This window comes from Chiloscyllium plagiosum, chromosome 3 (genome assembly GCF_004010195.1).
Source record: "Chiloscyllium plagiosum isolate BGI_BamShark_2017 chromosome 3, ASM401019v2, whole genome shotgun sequence".
Taxonomy (NCBI): domain Eukaryota; kingdom Metazoa; phylum Chordata; class Chondrichthyes; order Orectolobiformes; family Hemiscylliidae; genus Chiloscyllium; species Chiloscyllium plagiosum.
In genome coordinates, this window is record NC_057712.1 from 92,168,464 (window position 1) to 92,189,204 (window position 20,741).

The following is a 20,741-nucleotide window of genomic DNA, read 5'->3' on the forward strand; positions in this document are numbered from 1 at the left end:
CTCAGTCCCAACCCTCAGACTCAGCACCGCCTTCTTGACCTGCAATCTTCTTCCCGACCTCTCCGCCCCCACCCCCTCTCCGGCCTATCACCCTCACCTTGACCTCTTTCCACCTATAGCATTCCCAACGCCCCTCCCCCAAGTCCCTCCTTTTATCTTAGCCTGCTCGGCACACCCTCCTCATTCCTGAAGAAGGGCATATGCCCGAAACGTCGATTCTCCTGCTCCTTTGATGCTGCCTGACCTGCTGCACTTTTCCAGCAACACATTTTTCAGCTCTGATCTCTGCAGTCCTCACTTTTTCCAGAGTATATTCTCCAAAGGTTAAAAAGACTGTAGCTGTTTGGATGTCTGTTGGGTAGTTTGTAAAGGGAAAAATAGAATTTTGAGTGTACACTGTATATCAAGACTGATTCCTAAATGCTAAACAGGCCACTTAGTTACTGTACTGATTTGGTTTTTTTGTGTATTGCCAGCTTTTTCTTTTTTTTTCCCTTACAATGCATCAAATAGGATTTGGAGACCGAGCAATAAAGTGTTCTGCCAGTTGTCTGCTTGCTTTCCTTAGCTTTGTCAGAAGAGTTGCAAAATTCATTGAGGAATGATGTAAATTAAATTCTAGTGCACAAGTCGGAGAACCCATGTTGAAATTCCCTGCCAATGTTACGTACCTTAACAAACAACATAATGTGCAATTGTGCAACAGTCTGGTACTGTTTCATTCCTTAGCTGCTGCTCCACCTGTCTTTCCCAAAGCACAGTCTGAGGCTGAATCGGATCCATTACAACCTTTGTGCTGTAGCTGTACAGGGTGCTGATGAGGCCCCACCTGGAGTACTGTTTCTTGGTCTCCTTACTTGAGAAAGGATGTACTAGCACTGGAGGAGGTGCAGAGGAGGTTCAGTAGATTGATTCCAGAGTTGAGAGGGTTGGCTTAGGAGGACAGATTGAGTAGACTGGGATTATACTCATTGGAATTTCAACCATTGATATAGAATATATAAAATCCCTACTGTGTGTAAACAGGCCCTTCGGCCCAAGTCCACACCAACCCTTTGAAGAGTAACCCACCCAGATCTATTCCCCTACATTTACCCCAGACTAATACACCTAACCCATACATTCCTGAACACTATGGGCAATTTAGCACGGCCAATTCATCTAACCTGCATCTAACCTCCTTCCTGGACTATGGGAGGAAACCGGAGCACCCGGAGGAAACCCACGCAGACACAGGGAGAATGTGCAAACTCCACACAGAGGAGTCGTCCGAGGCAGGAATCTAACTATGAAGCAACAGTGCTAACCACTGAGCACCGTGGCATCCTGAGAGGAACTTTATAGAGACATTTAAGTTATGAAAGGAATATGGTAGAAAAGACAGAAGCAGGAGGTTGTTTCCATTGGTTGATGAAACTAGAACTAGTGGGTATATCCTGAAAATAAGGGGGAGCAGATTTAGGACTGAGCTCAGGAGGAACTACTTCTCCTAAAGGATTGTGAATCAGTGGAATTCCCTGCTGAGTGAAGCAATTGAGGCTATCTCATTGAATGTTTTTAGGACGAAGGTAGATTTCTAACAGAAAATGAATTAAGGGTAATGGTGAGTGAGCAAATGAGGTAAGTGGAGCTGGGTCCACAAAAGATCAGCCATGATCTTATTGAATGGCGGAGAAAAAACAAGAGGCCAGATGGCCTACTCCTGCTTCTATTTCTTATGTTCAATGTTTACAACATTGTATTTAAACCTGAGCCAAGCTTATGACTCCTTGGTCTGTCTGTTGTCAAGCCAGGCCACCTGCTTTCACATTCTTAGCATTGCATGTCTCTGCTGAAAAATGTGTTGCTGGAAAAGCGCAGCAGGTCAGGCAGCATCCAAGGAGCAGAAGAATCGACGTTTCGGGCATAAGCCCTTCTTCAGGAAGGGCATGTCTCTGCCCCTGCTTTGCTCACCTACTGAAGTGCTCACTTGTGCCGTTGTCACCTGTAAACTTGACGTATTTCAGAGCTGCTACAGCCTGACCTCCTGTGTTACAGCCTTTGCAAACAAGCATTCATTCAGAATCCTGCTGCCTCCAACCTAATTTGGATTCAAGATGCTACTCATCCATCACCGTCACTTGTTGACTTACCTGTACTCTAGTCTGACAACACTACATTTAAAAAAAAACTTCCATCCTTGTTTGCAAATCTCTCCATAACCTTAGACCTTCCTATCTCTGTAACGTCTTCCAGCCCTTCAGGGTTTCTGCCCTCATGTGCGACCCCAGTTTTCATCCTCCTATTGTTGTTGGCATACCTTCAACTGGCCAAGTAAGCTATGGAACACACTTCCTGGGTTTCTCTGCATCCTTACTCTCTTCCTCTTAAGACAAGCTAACTATCTACTTCACTGAGTGAGGTTTCAGTCACCTGTCCTAACATCTTGCGTGACTCTGTGTGAAGTTCTCTTTGATAATGCTCCTGTGAATCACCTTCATTAAAGTTGCTGTGTTGTGTCCACCTTGGACCTAATTGTGGAACTTAAATTGTCTCAAATGTGCCTCAGCAATCTGGAAACTGGTTAGAGAAGTGCACAAGTACAGTCTGGAGACTGCTCCATAGAAAGGATGTAATTGCACTGGAAGGGGTGCAGAAGAGATTCACCAGGATGTTCCCTGGAATGGAGCTCTTCAGCTGTGATGAGAGATTGGATAAGCTTGGGTTGTTTTCTTTGGAATAGAGAGGTGGGGGGTGGGGGTTTGGCGACAATGAAATTCCTAGGAATGCTCAGCAGGTCTGGCAGTATATCAGAGTTAATATTCTGGAATGAGTAATAACTCGTTGCCTAAGAACTCTGAATCCAGTTCTTAGGAAGGCTCACTTGACCTAAAATATTAACTTTGATTTCTCTTCACAGATGCTGCCAGACCTACTAAGCTTTTCCAGCAACTTCTGTTTTCATTTCTGATTTTACAGCATCTGTAGTTCTTTTAGTTTTTATTAAGATTGGGTTAGGACTTTTAGAGGTATGGACATGGTGAAAAGCAAGATGTTTTTCCCCTTAGAGTCAACAACCAGAGGACATGCTTTCAAGGCAGGAGATTTAGAGGGGACTTGAGGAAATTTCTTTTAACCCAGAGGGTAGTGGGCATCTGGAATGCACTGCCTTTCTGGAACAGGCAATACTTAAGGCACGTGACGTAAAATAAATTAATGGATACTTGAAAAGTCATAACATCCAAGGCTATGGCCAGGTGCTAGAAAATGGGGTTGATGCATATTTAATATAGTTTTGCCGATACAGATTCAATGTTGTTCTGTGCTGTTTGATTGGATGATATGCTGTTGTATTGTAAGAGGTACAGGTCAACTGTTCTGTACCAGATTTCATTGACTTAATGATCAGATCAGTTTTTGAAGCATGGTTCTCCCACTTCAGTGACACAAAAATCTTACTGTCAAAAAAGAAAGATAACTACATTAGCAAACACTGTGGCAGATCTTTCATATACTACTGATTTAAAGACAAGTTTTAACAACTATCAACATGTATGATACTACTTTTGTTAGTATCCCACTTCTTGATTTCTGCAGAAAACTTGACAGTAAGGGTGAACCTAGCAATCTGTATGGTGCAAATCATTTTCTAGCAGTGCATAGCCAAAGAGAAAAATAGCAAAATAATGCCACTTTCTCGATAATATCGGAAAGTTTCAATATCTGTTTGCAGTTCATTTCCTTATTCTTGATTTTTATCCACTTTATTTCTGTAAATAAACTATGCTATGCTTGTGGACCCAGGAAAATGCTTCAGTCCAAGCATTGAAGTTGATTCTGATTGCATCAGTGTGGTGATACATGAATTCCCGCACTAGCTGTTCAGAAGCTGTTCTAGATGCAATTGCTATGGCGGAACACTTTCTTTTGTGCTGAGTGCGTACCTCAGTAATCAGATTGGATTTACACATAGGATTCTTAAGTGAATCTGAGGCCATTTGAACATAGGCCCAAGGAAACAAAAACATGTGTTTGTAGCTTTTTGTAAACGTTATTGCTATATTTTTTCTCTAACGTAATAATAAGCTATATAAGTATGGTAGAACAATCCACTTATTATTCTAGAGTAATAGCAATAAAAACAGCAACTTTGATTTATGAAGCATCTTTAATATAATGAAACATTCCAAGGTGATTCACTGGAATGTTTCAAAACAAAATTGGATGCTGACCTATATAACAGCAGACAATCAAAAGCTTGATCAAAGAACTTCAAAGGATTTTAAGGGCATCTTGAAGAAAGAAAGAAGTAATGGGATGGAGAGATTTGGGGATGGAATTTCATAGATGAGCTAAAACAGTCACAGTACAACTGCTAACAATTGAGCTGTTCCAGAGGCCAGATTTGGATGCATGTAGTTATCAGAAGGCTGGAGGAGATTACAACCCTGGGGGAGGTACAACCATGAAGGGATTTAGAAATGAGAATGTAATTTTTAAAGAAAATTGAGGGGTAACTTATCAAGGAACCAATTTTGCTCTCTGTAAATTTGGGTGATGGATGATTGGACCTTGATGTGTAAATAAGGACACAGCAAGTTTTGAATGACTTCCTGTTTGCACAAGATAGAATGATGGAGGCTGGACAGGAGTGAATTGGAATAGTTTATTCCATTGGTAATAAAGGATGATTAAAAATGAGCTGAAAGAGGGATAGAGTTGGGTGATGTTACGGAGCTAGAAATAGATGGGATCAGTGATGGTTGCAAACAGTCTGATTCAGTCAAAAGCAGTTGCTAGGAACAGCGATGGAGTTAGTTGCTGGGGAATGGAGAAATTTAATGTTTTCTAAATGGCTAGTATATTAATCAACTATACCTGCGCAAAGTAGTCAAAATAATGTGGTTTAAAGCAAGAAGCAGAATTTGTGTTGTTTCCTTGGGAAATCTTGAAGTATTTCAGAAGTAGTTGATTACTTTGAAAGTGCTGCCACAGAAATTGCAAGAGCTTCCTGGTTCATTGTAAACCATTCAAAGAACCAGGTGAGTAAGGCCTCAAAAGTAACATTTTACCTAACAGATGACACCCAGTTAGACTTTCTTGGAGTCAGGGTTTTAATTCCAAAGTTTCTAATTCAGAGTGACTGTGTCAACCTGACAGAATTTTTCATTACACTTGGAGGAAAATATAAAATATGAAATGTTTAGCAGCATTGCATAGATTCAAACCTGATTAAAAATCTTCAGCAGGCCAAGATTGCCTTTCATCTCATCTCTTAAATTAATTAGAGTAATGACACTGTATTATGATATTGTGTAATACAAAATTATGTTCTTTTGCAGTGTTTGTTGGCAAGTATATATTATTATCACTGTTAAGTAAAGAAATATGTTAAAGCTGTGCATGAATATTATTGGCTGATTTTTCTTTGTCTCTTTGCAGGAAATTATTTGTCAAAAGAAAAATGTAAGTACAACTCTTGCTTTGCTTGACAACTATTTGATGCTGCATCTTCTACCTCTTAATAATATTTTGAGGTGATTTCCACATATTTGTAATAGAATTTGTAGTTTGGTGCATTTATCTTTCCATTTAAAGTTATTGCTTTACTTGCAAAATGTTGCTATTGAACTACTGGAAAATAAAACTTAGGACTGGAATGAGAAACTGGGTGAGGTGACCAACCCAAAACAGCTTGTTTTACACTATTGTTAAAAGTTAAATTTATCATGATGAGAAAAAGTTTTTTTTATGAGCTAATGAACGCAACTCTGAATTAAAAGTAATCTTTGCTGCCTGAACATTAAGCAGAATCTGGGTTGAGTGCAGAACAGAAATTCTGGCAGAGAAGGTTGTATACCAGTAACTAAATCAAGGTGATTTTCTGGTACAGAACCAGAGAATGCTGAAGAAACATCAGATTGTGCAACACGTTTTGAGAATAAAACAGTCAATTTTTGATTAGACCTTGAGACTGAGTTTTTATTCTTTATCAAAATAAATGGAAGTGGGAACACGTGTGTTCCGCTACCAACCTGTGACCTTTACATCAGACCTTAACATCTTTGCCTATATCCAGATGATCATTATGATGTGGAACTTGCCACTACACGGACTGGTTGAGGTGAATTGTTATAGATACGTTTAAAGAGGAGCTAGGGAAATATATGAAGAAGTTATTCTGATGGATTGGAGGAAGCTCAAGGAGAGCATAAACACTATCATACACTCTTTGGATTGAATGGCCTGTTTTTATGCTGTGTAGATTTATGAATGTAGAAGGGCTTCTGACTTGTTCGATATTTTTAAAGGGGAGTATGAGACCTGAACAATTAGATTTATGAATAGAAACTAACCAGTTAGAAAAGAGTCCTGCATTTAAACTGCAGCTTCTGTAAATCGACAATTCTATGTCAGGCTTTCAAATATAAGGCAGTTTCCTTCTTCATCCGTTAGCACATTTGATTATGAAGCATGGAACTAACATAGAGCCACTTGGTAATTTTATCTTTTTCCCATTTTGCTTAGTTTAAAGGAAAGAGCATTTTACAAAGTTTTCCACATCATAGTAGTTACTAAACGTAAATACTTAATCAATTGTAAAGCATTTTGGCACAACTATAAAGACAGCATTTTCCTCAGGGTCTGGTCAGATGAACAGGCTAGAAAGGGTTGTTTATGGTTTCCCCATTATGCCCGCACTTGTGTGGCTAGACTCTGAGTAAATGTGTATTGGTCTGTCTGGATCTCTCCCGTCCAGTGTTTTGTTTACATGGACAACATGGAATGCAGTTGTTCAAGAAGGAGGTCACCTTTGCAGAGAAATTGGCTACAAACGCGTTATGAATGCTTGCTTGCACACTCAAATCAGAACAATTATTACTTGTACCATTTGCTTCATAATCCATTATTGGGTGGGATATGATGTAATGCCGAAACTCTGCCCTGTGTTTGAATGAGCAGAGACGATATCCTATGATTTCTAACAAATCAGGGCCTTTCCTAGGCCATTGCGTTATTGTAAATCATCTTTCCTTCAATAGCAACATGTAACCTTTGCTATTGCAGGATTTCTTTCCTTCTCTCACTGCTCCTTGCTGCAATGAAAAGCCTATGTATTGAAAACACCAGTGCATTTCAATCTTAAATCTTTTAGCTACACACACCCACCTCGCCAACCTCTTTAATGGCCTTGGCCTGAAAATAATTATTTTGATTATTGGGAGGAAAGATAAACTTGTAAGGAATATAATTTAAGCCAATTCTGTCTACAAGATTGCTTTGCTTTTATTTCCAATAATGTGAAAACCTATCAATATTCTTACAAGTACAATGATCTAAAATTTTGACAAAAGAAGGCCAGAAAACTCTAGTTTCAGTGGGACTGCTCAAATCGATTATGTTACCCGTGGGACTGTACAGAGGTACAATATAACTGTGGTCCTTAAGCTCCTTAAGGAAGTTTAGTTTCGTCAATGGCATTTATTAATGTCCATAGGTCTCATTCAGTATGTTCAAATCTCATTTGATTTCACAAATACAACAAGTATATTTTCTGCTTTTTTCTTGCAATCCTTATCATTAATACTTTCATTAATTTTATTGATATAATTTGAAAATATTGTCTAAATTCTTATGTACCTCACTGATTGTAAATCAAACTTAGCTAGGGTAACAATGACCTTGCATTGTCCTCCAATGTCTAGTTACATCATAGGTGGTCTAATTTGCATGATTTTCAACCAACAGAACAGCACTTCAACCATGTAAAATGAACTAGCAGCCTGCTTTGCATGAATGGCATACACTAATTTCACTCAAAGTTTTTGTTTTGCCATCTCTGCTGTCTGTCAAAATATGGTCATGAATTTTGACCGTGAGCTTGCGAGTAATTTACTTGAGTTGTCCTGCCGACCAATATGATCACATTTTTATGCTTAATACAGATATAAAGGGACAGTCTTCAATTTATTTAACTCCTCCCATCTCCATGAAATAGTTGCTGCTCAAATTTGGAACTTTTTGTTTTGCTGATCCAACCAGATCAGGAAAATGTAGCATTTCAATCAGAATCCTGTTTCATGGTAAATCACAGTGGCTATTTGGAAAATGTTAAAAACTTGCAACATATCCATGTTATTTGGACTTGACTGAACTAATGTCTTGTCCAGAACAGGAGATACCAAAATGTAGATTTGTTTTTTATATGCCTGGGTGTACAAGCTTCTCCAACATAAATCTGCAAAGAGAAATCACCTAACTTTAAAAGATGGCAAATGCTGGTAACACTGTCAGTGTATTTGGGAATGTGACAAGTTGCTAAAAAAGTATATGTATAAATGCAATCATTCTCTTTAAAATGTAGAGTAGCACAAGGATAACACAGCATGTTGCTCTATTGAGGACTTCCTGTTTGCCATTTGACTTAGCTGATCATATAAGAATATGACTCTACTTAAAGGTCATGTACAGAATAAGGAAATTGAGGTAACATCTTTATCTTTTGAAAGATCACCCTTTAAGATTTAATGAAATTAGGTTTTGCCACGGTGAAAAATATTACATGAAGTTTTCTGCAGCACTTTTGACTATTTCTGACTATTTTGACAATTTTATTTAGTTTTATTTAAAGTAATTTATGGAGCTGTCTTATTGATCACAGCTGAATATTGTATCTAGTTGATAGTGGCCATTCTTCTAGATTAGTTAATCAGCCCAAGCATACTTCAGTAAGTATAGATTCCTCTGTTAAAAAATAGCATGAATAGCACTTTTTTAATGTAGTCTTCATCTTAAAAATTTCAATTATGCTTCCCAGAAGTATTGTGCCGTAATTCTGTGTGCAGACCTGCCTCTCAGACTCCGTTCTAAGGAGTCATTTCAATCCTGACTATACAGATCCACAAATTAGGTTTTGTTCATTTGTTGCTTATGGGAAATATCTCGAATCACATTTTTGGTGATTTTGGCTCTTAGACGTGTGGAATCAATCGACCCTTTTTCTGAAAAGGGTGATTGTGAATTGCTACCCAATATGAAGAATGTATTTTTTTTTCAAAATCTCCTCTCATCCCAATCCAGAGAGAATCCAATGTCTGCATTAATTAAATCAGTGCACAATGAGATTGCACTTTAAGATGATGTCACTCTTATGGGCTAACTCTCAAACAACTAATTGGCTTCTTTGGCTTCTTCCTGCTACTACTTGATGCTTGTCTACATTCCAGTAAAACATTCAGCCGAGCAAACTTATGAAGATTCCTTAAGTATTTCTGTTTAACACAGCGGTAGATTGGTTGGTTGATTATTTGTGAGAACACTTAGCCAGTAATCACTGCAATCTCTGATAATGCAGTGGTGTTTTGTCCTGGTGTCATTCATAATCTATTGGTTCATTTGAATAAATGGTACTCACTCTTCCCTGCATTTAACCCCTGTGAAATTCAGTAATGGACCTTCCATTGAGAAACAATGTAATACAGATACGATTTCAAAGTTACCTTTGCATTGTTTGGACATAAAGAAATGGTGAGGGGAAGAATAAGTAAATTGGCCATCAGAAAGTTTCTGGTTAAAAATCACACAGACCCAGCTTATAGTCCAACAGGTTTAATTGGAAGCACTATAATCTGGTGTTGTGTGATTTTTAACTTTATATACCCCAGGCCAACAGCAGCATCTCCAAATCAGAACGTTTCTGGCATTGTACAACTATACTTTTTATTACAGGCATCCTGTGGAAACTACACCTTTATACCATATATGGTGACTCCACACAACAAGGTATACTGTTGTGAGAGCAGCTACATGAAGGGATTGAGTGAGCTAATGCAGCCAAATTTTGAGTTGCTGCTTGGACCAATCTGCATGCCATTAGTGGATCGCTTTGTTCAGTTACTGAAGGTTGCACACATCAGTTGCTGGTAGGTGTACCTTTACATACATATTTCATCGCGTCTCTAAACTAACCAAGAAATTTGTCAAAGAAAGCCTCTCTATATTGCTTATTTATAAAATACTCTATAAATGCTAGTTGAGGTATTTGTAATGTGCATTCATCTACTCAAAAGTATTCCTCAGCAAATGTTCAAGAGGTGGTGATAGTTACAGATGTTATTCTTTGTGGCTTTTTTGGTGTTCATGACTTTTTAAAAAATTCCTTCATGGGATGTGGATGTCACTAGTACGGCCAGCATTTATTGCCCACCCATTATTGCCCTTGACTGGCTTGTTGCTGCTTCCATTTTGGAGGGAAGTTAAAGGTCGTCTTCATTGCTGTGGTTCTGGAGTGACATGTAGATCAGACCTGCTAAAGATGACCGATTACCTTCCCAATAGGACATTTGTGAGTCAGCTGGGTTTTTATGATGTTTATAGATTGTTTTGTGATGCAGATTATAAATTGAAATCCAATTCCACCAACTGTTCAGGTGGGGTTTGAATCTGTGTCCCCAGCACATTAATTGGGTCAATGATTTTACCTTTAAGCCAGCTTCTCCCCGTGTAATAGATTTAGTTGGAATGGTGCAGATTTTTATCCTGAGCTATGCATTCTGATTGAATAGTTAATACTCATCTAGGTTGAGTAGCGTAGCTACCCATCCAAAGCTTTCATATTCCTTTGGAAAGAATGCAGATTAGTGATAACCATGCTCTGCCGACTGGAGTTTTATCTTCAGTTTCAACAGGAAATCTGGCCTTGATTCAGCACAATTGGGGATCAGGAAGTGAAAAGCCTCTGGCAGATCGATTTTGTGCTTATCTTTTGTGACAGCAGGAGGCAGAGAAGTACATCCTCTTATCCCAAGAGGAAATTTGGATTCGACTGCGAGATCTTCACGGAATCCCTCCTCAAAGCTTACCTGCCGTCTAGTGAATTTTGGTTCTGTTGAGATGACATTGGCTGCTTCCCACCCACATCCTGTTTGTTCTGGGTGGGAAACAAACCTGATGTGAGGCTCAGAAGTTGAGATAGCTTCGCCTGTTTTCTGAAATAATCAAAAAAGTGAGTTGTTGACTTCACTGGCAACCACTCACCCACCCACAGACAACCTGCCTGAAGTTTAAATTGTATTTTTTTTTAATCAAGGCCTACACACTTGTTTTCTACTGGTTAAAATGTGGAATGTGTCAAATTTGTCACAATGAGTCGTGCTGTATTGCTTTCAGATTGTACATGCTCTGAAAATCAGAAATTGAGGTAATTAGAAAGAAAATTCTAATTCTAATTCTACAGTTCAAGTCGCAGAAGTTAATGCTGAGAAACCAAAATATAAAAAAAGTTGTTTTGCTGCATTCTATAAAGCATTATAGAGTGGCAAATCTGAATTGAATTCTAGTCTGATTCTCCTACTTGTACCTCCCCTTAATGGCACAGTGCCACTCTCTGGGTGCTGCTTTGAACAAATGAAGACTGCTTTGCTGATTCGAAGAAAGAAAATTAACATGAACTCTCTGGTGATTAGCTGCTTATCTTCCCTATTGGAGTCCAGAGTACACTGCAGTTGGTGAATATCGACTCTGCGTGCTCCTCTTTAGTGCAATGGTCTTGCTAATTTTCTTTCAGATTTTAAACAATAGTGATTTTATTGTTGAGCAGTTTTAAAAATTGTTTTTGTCTCTCTCCCCCTTCCAGACTATTTGACCAACTTTAAAATACATGAAACTACGAATGCCTTTCATGAATTATTTCTTCTCAAACCTATTGTTTGAAAAGTTGTATCAGTAGCCTCTTGAATGTAGAGTAGAATAAAATTTCAGCTCTACAGCACTTCAGACAATGACTGGCTTTTCAAATGCTCTGATCTTTGTTGAGTAAGTGAACGAACTTCATTGGTTGTGAAGTGCTTAAGGTTATAAGACTGGTTTCTAATTGCAATTCCTTTATGAATAATTATCCCGAAATATTCCATGGTGGCTTGTTCACTGTAATGCACCATTGTATTGTCTTTGCATATGTGAGCAAATTATGCAGTTTTGATTAGCCAGCCAGTCATTAATGATTAACTTATCCTGGATTTACAACACTGGTTCATGTTGAATGCTAGGGGATGCTGTCATTACTCAGTGCAAAATGTACTGAATGTATTTGGTTCGCGTGCTGGTGTTCTGTTGAATTTGCTGATCTTATCTGGGTAGTGATCATGCATTTAGGTTTTGTCAAGTATTTGAAGAAGAGGAAAAAGAATCAGCCAGATTCCACATTTCTGACCCTTCTCCAGCGATCCCGTCATGATTATGCCTGTGTGTGGACATTTGATGAGCTCAGGGTTGGGCTCAGCTGTGATGGCTCCCATGTCTGAATAGCTAGCTGTGATTGCCTCTTAAAACTTATACAAAGTGTGTGTGTGTGGCGGAGGGGGGGGGGCGGCGAGGGGTGAGGAGGGGGAGAGAGTTGGTGGTGGGTGGTAGGTGCAAGGGCTCAGTGCTTGTGCCAGAAACTGAGTAGTGAGGACTAAATGTGTAATAAGGATTAATGCCCCACTATTTCTTTAATATCTTCAGGAGAATTGGAGAAAAACCAATAGGGAAATAGAGGAATTTCACATCTCTTTACAAAGAATATGGGGAAACAACCAGGCTAAATCTTTCCTTTTAGCTAAGATGAATAGCTCATGTTATTATGATATTATGATTTAATTAGCAGCCTCTCTTTGGAGTTAGGAACGTTGTGTTAATTAGAATATTGTCTTGTCATCTCTACTTTTCCTATTAACTTGTTCCTTTCTCTAATATTTCTGAGTCCTTCTCTGCTGTATGTTACAGGATTTTTCATTAAAGAAAACTTTGTTTAAATGCAAAATGCTACTCTTTATCATTAGAGACAGACAATAATAGCAAGGCAACTGTAAAATACAGTGTTTCTATTAAATCTCAATTCTTTGTTAGTTATATATTGTCATTTCTGCTTCTGTGTGTATGAGGAGTGAGTTCTTTACACTTCAGGCTACGAGAGAACTGATTGAGAACTTTAGGGTGTAGGTTTGCTCGCTGAGCTGTAGGTTTGATATCCAGACGTTTCATTACCTGGCTAGGTAACATCATCAGTGGCGACCTCCAAGTGAAGTGAAGCTGTTGTCTCCTGCTTTCTATTTATATGTTTGTCCTGGATGGGGTTCCTGGGGTTTCTGGTGATGTCATTTCCTGTTCATTTTCTGAGGGGTTGATAGATGGTATCTAGATCTATGTGTTTGTTTATGGCATTGTGGTTGGAGTGCCAGGCCTCTAGGAATTCTCTGGCATGTTTTTGCTTAGCCTGTCCCAGGATAGATGTGTTGTCCCAGTCGAAATGGTGTTTTCTTTCCTCCGTGTGTAGGGCTATGAGGGAGAGAGGGTCGTGTCTTTTTGTGGCTAGCTGGTGTTCGTGTATCCTGGTGGCTAACTTTCTTCCTGCTTGTACCTCCCTTTGTACCTCCCCATCCAGGACAAATATATAAATAGAAACAACAGCTTTGCTTCACTCGGAGGTCGCCACTGATGATGTTACCTAGCCAGGTAATGAAACGTCTGGATATCAAACCTACAACTCAGCGAGTAAACCTACACCCTAAACCTCAACCTGAACTACAAACCTTCACAAACCTTGATTGAGAACTGGTTCAGGCTAGTAGAGGACTGATTCCTGTTCATTAGCAAAATGTGGCCAAGAAAATCCACATTTGAAATACAGGGCAAGAAAAATGTTTAGATGTTTGGATTGAAATGGGATTAGTGTGGTTTGATGTTTGTTGGTCGGCATGTTGGTGGGCCAAAGGGCCTGTTTGTATGCCGTATGACTTTATAGATTCTGTTTCAGTGTCAAATTTTCCATTTGTGGACTATAGCTTTTTATAGGGGGGTTTGTATTACTAAAATGTGTTTCAAAGAATGAGTGGGTATAAGAAATATTGCCCGGAAATATATTTCTTTGTACTTTGCAGTCAGTATTTTCGGGAAACCATCCTGAGTGACATCAGGAAAGCTCGTGAACTGTACAGTGGGAAAGAGTTGGCTGAAGAACTAAAAAGAATAAGGAAACGCCTGGACAACGTTGAAGTTTTATCTGCTGATATTGTTATTAATTTACTTCTTTCCTACCGTGATATTCAAGTAGGTGTGAGGACTTTCTGACATTAAAGACTATGTTTTAATACATTTTTAAAATTCCTATTTGTCAAATCGGACTTGTGTTTATGCTGTATAAAAGCAAAATAGATGTTAGAAATCTGAAATAGGAATAGGAAATGCTGGAAAATCTCTGCACATCAGACAATGCTGAGAGAAGCGAGTTAACCTGCTGAGGTTTCCCAACGTTGGTTGTTTTTATAATTCATGAAGGTTCTATTTACATGGGCTGGATTTTTTTACCTTTTAAGTTTAGATGACCTGTTGTGTCCTCAAAGAACATTTTTAAAAACTGTATAAAAAAGAGCTGTAAATTAGTACTTTTAACTTTTATCATTTGGATGCAAAAGTTAGTGCAACATTTCAAGCAGTGTAGACATTCTCTTCCTTCCCAGCAGCAAGGAATTTCTGAATGCCCAGGATGCCTACAGCAGGTCCTACTCCTGATTATACCATTCTGTGATGAAGTGCCTGTGTCTGGGTCTAAATAGCAGAATCTGGCAACAACTGAGCAGAACGATCTCCTTGCGCGTCCCACTCAGCTGTCATTGAACAAAGCATCCATTCCAAAAGGGCCGTCAAAGCCCTAAGAGTCACTTTTTAAAAAAATTATCCAAACAAAGGAGGGAGTATGAGGAGCATATGGTGTGCCTTCCTCCACAACACAACTGTGGGCCATTCCTAACCTGCCTCTCACGCCCCCCCACCCCCAAGAGCTGTTGGAAGAGTCCTGTTCCAAATTTGTGATCTCCAGGACGGCGAACTTTGCCAAAGAGTTTCTTCATGTTTGAAAGACGTCTGCTGCTGAATTGGCCACAGGCGCCACAGTAGCTTATGTTGTCTGTCATGTTTGTTTAAAATTGTGAGAATCCTCCAGCTATGCCGGACACTGAGAACAAGCCATTAAGGCCCCATGTCAGACAACGTTAACATTTAGGTATAGATACTTCTCTAGAAATGGAAAAACAAGTGCAAATGAACCATACTGAACAACAGCAAAAGGATTAGAAATGAAAAACAAATTTCATACTCTAGTTCAGTGAATTAGAGTAACCAGAGTGAAATGCTCTGGTGAGAAGAGATTGATTTGAGTCACTGAGACATTGATTAAATTTAAATGAAACAGTAAGAAAAGGCATTCAAAGCTAAATTAAGGATAACAAAATGTTTAAATAGCTCAGGTAGTATGGTGGCTATTGGGCAGGTAAAATTTGGAACAGCTCCAGCTTGAAAATGGAACTGAGTTTAGATGTTGAAGAGATTTTAAAATGCAGTTTGATGCCAAGGGTTCCAACTGTCTTGAGAGCAAACTACTCCAACAGTTAGTCCACACCCAAGTGACAAAGTGGCATATCCCTTCCCTTCTGAAATGTCAACAAATCGCCAGCAGATTTATTAAGAAAAAGCCTTGCTAAAAGCTTTGCACATTTGATATATTTTATAAAGAATTTACAACATAACTACAATTTAATTTTCTATCCTTCATTTCTTTTATCAAGGACTATGATGCAATTGTAACATTGGTGGAAACATTGGAAAAACTTCCAACCTGTGATCTAGTGGACAATCTTCATATCAAATTTCACTATGCTTTTGCACTAAATCGGTAAGACATTATTTTGTTTTAGTTTATGAATTGTCTCTACCTATGTGGGCTTTTTTGAAAATGCCAATTTATAATTATAAAATACTTTGTCTACTCACAGGTTATGCTGATCTTGTCATAGAGTCATAGAGATGTACAGCACAGAAACAGACCCTTTGGTCCAACTCGTCCATGCTGACCAGATATCCCAACCCAATCTAGTCCCACCTGCCAGCATCTGGCCTATATCCCTCCAAACCTGGGCACACTGCTTCTCCTGGTGGTGAAGTGGATGAGTGTTGATGGTGATGGTTATGATGCCAATCAAATTAAATCCTATCAGCAGGATGTTGTGACACTTGAAAGGGTTCAGAAAAAACTTACAAGCATATTGCCTGAGTTGAAGGCTTTGAGCTATTGGGAGAGGGTGAATAGGCTGGGGCTTTTTCCCTGGAGCATTGGAGGCTGAGGGGCTTATAAAATCATCCGGGCATGGATAGGATAAATGGACAAAGTCTTTTCCCTGGAGTGGGGAAGTCCAGAACTACAGGGCAAGGGTTTAGGGTAAGAGGGGAAAGATATAAAAGGGATCTAATGGGCAACTTTTTCTTGCAGAGGGTGGTGTGTGTGTGTGTGTGTGTGTGTGTGGAATGGGCTGCCAGAGGAACTAGTGGAGGCTGGTACAATTGCAACATTTAAAAGGCATCTGGATGGTATCATTGTCTTCTTTTTAAAAAGAAGTAACTTTCAGCTTCCTAATTCTGCAACAGAGTGGTGATATGTCAAGTTGAAGATGTGATTTGCAGTCTCAATCTTTGATTCATAATAGATAAAGTTGGTATGGGTAATCCAGACACTTTACACAGAAAACCTGTGTAAACAAAGCAGAAGGCTGATGACAGACAGGAAGGCATTTTTATTTTCTTGTGAATGAAACTGCGATAAGTAATTATCCCTTTCTGTCATTCTGTATTCACTCCCAGCTTCTGTACCATGTCGTGAAGAAGGAAGTACCTTGTATGAATAAATTTTGTCCCCAAGGTACCCAATTAGATTTCTCATATGTTTTAAAGTTTATCACTAATGGTAGAAATGAGGTAGAGACTAATAATGTTATGGAATACACTAATGGGGAAAACTTACATATATGTATGAATTGGTTCAAGAGAATCTGAAGAGAAGTAATCAAAGGGTGTAATCAACTGTGGATAGCTGTATTAACATCCAAAAAGGAGCAGGCTGCTTTGGCTTCAGCATTCTTATTGGAAGCATTTCTGCATTTTATTAAAGCAAGTTGCACAATTCTTTTTGAGTTTGCTGTTGGTTGCTTTATTGTTTATGAAAAACGTGCACTGGCATTCACGTCAAACATTGGTATTTCTATAGAATTGTATATTTTTGTGCTGTTATATCTTTCTTTATTGAAAGACTGTTTCTAGGCCTCTAGGCCTGGTCACTTATCTACATGATCTGTGTCCAAAGCATTATCTTCGCTCTAATGACAACCAAGGCCTAAACGTTGATGGCTCTTCACATTTTGCCATCGGCTACACGTATAGATGTCTCTGTGTGGGAGGGGAGAAAAGGCTAGTTGTCTTAAATTTCTCTCCCATCAGGTGCTGAAAGAGGAAGAGGAAAAGTATCAAAGGAAGTTAAACCAATCCCCATTCCTTTCCATATGCTTCTAGCGTTTAAAGATTTTAAACCCTTGAATTTTTTTTTGAAGATTAACACATTTTTGAAGTTATCACAATCTGTTTGGAAATAGTATGTTTGGAATGCTGTGGTACTTAATAACAGATTGCATATGGGTTCTAATACTACGAAACTAAAAGTGACATATTTTTGACAAGTGGTCTATTTTGGTGGTGCTTTTTAGCAGCATGAACAACAGTCACAAAAGGTAGCAGTGATAAGTTTGCCGATTCATTTTAAGTAAATGCATCTACTGTATTGGAGTCTGGAAAGTGCTCTATAATTTATTTAACCAATGTATCCCTATGAGCATACATTATTTCAGGACTGAACCTTCACAAAAGAATTAGAGCTTTACCACCTGCTTGCTGATTCCAAAAGCCAATGCAATATGTTATCCTACATTGAAAATTCCTCAAAATAGATGCAATGTGAAGTTAATGTATGGGCAAGTATTTATCTGGACACCAAAGAGACTTTTTCTTCACCTGCAGTTGTCTGAGTGAATTGTTTGATGGTTCCTCAGTCCTGGCAAAAAATAAATTGACTTGCCCTATCAATGTTTGCATATGTCCGAAAGACTGGGTACTGCAACTATGTTCCAGCTATTCGAAATGGAACTCATATAATTTCTATGATAGGTAGTGTCTGCATTGTTTCCAGGTAACGACAAGTTAGATATTACCTGCTTTGTCCATTCTCAATCCAACCAGAACAAAAGGGAAAAAAAATCAATAAGAATTTCAAGTGTGAAATACAGATTTGTACTACCCTGTGATGGTCTTGTGCCTAATTTAATGCTTTTGTTACCCTGTGTACATAGGTTAATATTTGCTTAACATTTTATCAGTTGTAAGGAAGCCATAATTGGCAATTGCACTTTATTTTCAAGTGAAGTTGAAAGCTTTAATGAATAGGAGGCAGAATTGAAGCAAGAAAGGCCTGAAGGAGGTACAAGGCAGGAATGAAGCAAAACCTGGCCAACTCTATATTATGGCACATTGCCACATGGGTGCACAGACTTCTGACTGCATCACATGGCCTACCACGTGCTGTATGGGTGTCAGTGGAATTTTGGTGGTGGGAAACTGCAATCTGCATCCCATGGGAACTGGACTCTGGTCTAATTTGGACTGGTTGTGGAACAGAGATGGAAATGTGTTGCTGGAAAAGCGCAGCAGGTCAGGCAGCATCTAGGGAACAGGAGAATCGACGTTTCGGGCATTAGCCCTTCTTCAGGCCTTTCCTGAAGAAGGGCTAATGCCCGAAACGTCGATTCTCCTGTTCCCTAGATGCTGCCTGACCTGCTGCGCTTTTCCAGCAATACATTTCCATCTCTGATCTCCAACATCTGCAGACCTCACTTTCTCCTGGTTGTGGAACAGGTTGCCTACAGAAGGGGAAACCCAAAATTCCCCTGTAGTACCTGGGCATTGTTGCTGCCTTACACTCATTGCTGAAAATGTGTTGCTGGAAAAGCACAGCAGGTCAGGCAGCATCCAAGGAGCAGGAGAATCGACGTTTCGGGCATGAGCCCTTCTTCATTCAGCCTTACACTCATTAGCAAGCTCTCATTCTTTTGTGAAAAAGGGAAGGAAAAGGCCATATTCTAGCCTTTTAATGTAAGTTTGATGTGTCAGGGAACTGCTGCTGCTGATTGCTTGTGCCTTAGGCTATTATTGCTGAGGATAGGGTGAATCTGTATTTTAATGGCCCAATACTCAAACATTGCCTCTGGCAACCAGGTTTTCACTGAGCTGGGAGGGTTAAAATTCTTAAATGATATTCTTCTTGTAGAGTTTTCAGCTGGTCTTGTAATCAGGTTGGATACTCTTTTGGAGGGTTGGTGTAGACTTGTTGGGCCAAATGGTCTGTTTCCACACTGTAAGGCTTCAATAAAATTCTATAAAACAATACCAAATATGCTGATTGTAATTGCACCAATTCCCTTAAAAGGTGTAGCAAGACTGCCCTACTTTTAGACTGATTGTTATTGCAAAAAGGGTCAGTATTCCATTTGCCTTCTTAACTACTTGTTGCACCACAAGTGATATTTGTGATTCACACACAGCCACACCCAGCTCCTTCTGAACTGCGGCATTCTACAGTCTAATCATTTTAAATAATATTGTTTTTCTTCCTGGCAAGTGGAGAACCTTGTATCTTCCCAAATTTGACTGTATTTGCCAATTTTGTTTTTCACCGACTCACTTAACCTATCTCTCTGTAGACTCTTTGTAGCCTCACAATTTGCCTTCCTGTCAATCATTGTAGCGTCAGTAAATTTAGCTACACTACAGTTGGATCCAACATCTAAGTCCTGAACATAAATTCAAAAGAGTTGAGGCCAGACCACTGATCCCTGTGGCACTCAACTAGTTACAGTGTGCCAACTTGAAAATAGCCCATCTATCCTGACTTGTTTCCTGTTTGCTGGCCAATTCTCTATCCATGTTAATATATTACTGTCAACACCGTAAGCTCCTATCTTGTGCAGTAACCTTTAGGTGACACCTCCCCAAATGCCTTCTAACACATTCTTGGTTTGTCTCCCATAACTTACTGTTTGCATTGTGGAGAAAATAATGCTTTGAGTTGAGATGACTCTTCAGCACAGATGAAGAGTCATATAGATTTGAAACGTTAGCTTGCTCTTTCTCCTGGGATGCTGCCTGACCTGCTATGATGTCCAGCATTTTGTTTTCAGCACAGATTCCAGCATCTGCAGTAATTTGCTGTTTCCTTCAGGTATCGCTGTTTTACTAACTTTCGCTAACCATTGATGGTAGATCCTCCCTTTTAGAATTGTTTATTTCGAGGTGGGAATAAACTTATTCTGAAAATCCCCTTAAATGTCTGTCATTGTGCTTCTATTGATGCATCCCTCAGCCTAATATGCCAGCTCACTTTAGCTAGCTCAGTTTTCTTGTCCATATTGTCGCCCTTGGTTATGTTGAAGATATTAATCTTAGTCCCAGTGTTCTTCCTTTCAAACTGGATGTAAAATTCCACAAATTGGAATTAAGTGATTACAACTTAGGGATACCTTGCAGTTATTCATTAATCCTGTCACATCACACGGTACCAAGTCTGATATAACCTCTTCTCTGGTCAATTCCAGAATATGCTAAATTTCTCATCAAGGCTGCTACGACCAGTCTCATTTTCCAGATACAATCAGTTCTGCTATAACGTAGTAGTTCTGTTCTCATGCAATCACATGTTATAAGAAGATCGCATAATAGTAGCACCATTTAAACTAATAGGGCTGAAATTGCATTATAACCAATACACGCTTTAAACATTCGTGCTATAGAAACAGTGTCTCCCAAATCGTCAGCTGCGTTATATTGAATTTGCATTAACAAGTCACATGTTA

At 39.1% G+C, this 20,741-nt stretch overlaps 1 protein-coding gene across 1 annotated transcript in view; it reads left to right on the plus strand.

Moving 5' to 3' along the window:
- map3k5 (mitogen-activated protein kinase kinase kinase 5) overlaps positions 1-20,741 on the plus strand; it is a 189,233-nt gene that overhangs the window by 48,870 nt on the left and 119,622 nt on the right. The window contains exons 3-6 of the mRNA XM_043685981.1: positions 5,422-5,445; positions 9,709-9,902; positions 13,899-14,067; positions 15,582-15,688. Of these exons, the coding sequence (XP_043541916.1) occupies positions 5,422-5,445; positions 9,709-9,902; positions 13,899-14,067; positions 15,582-15,688 (494 nt within the window). The remainder of the gene's footprint in view (positions 1-5,421; positions 5,446-9,708; positions 9,903-13,898; positions 14,068-15,581; positions 15,689-20,741) is intronic.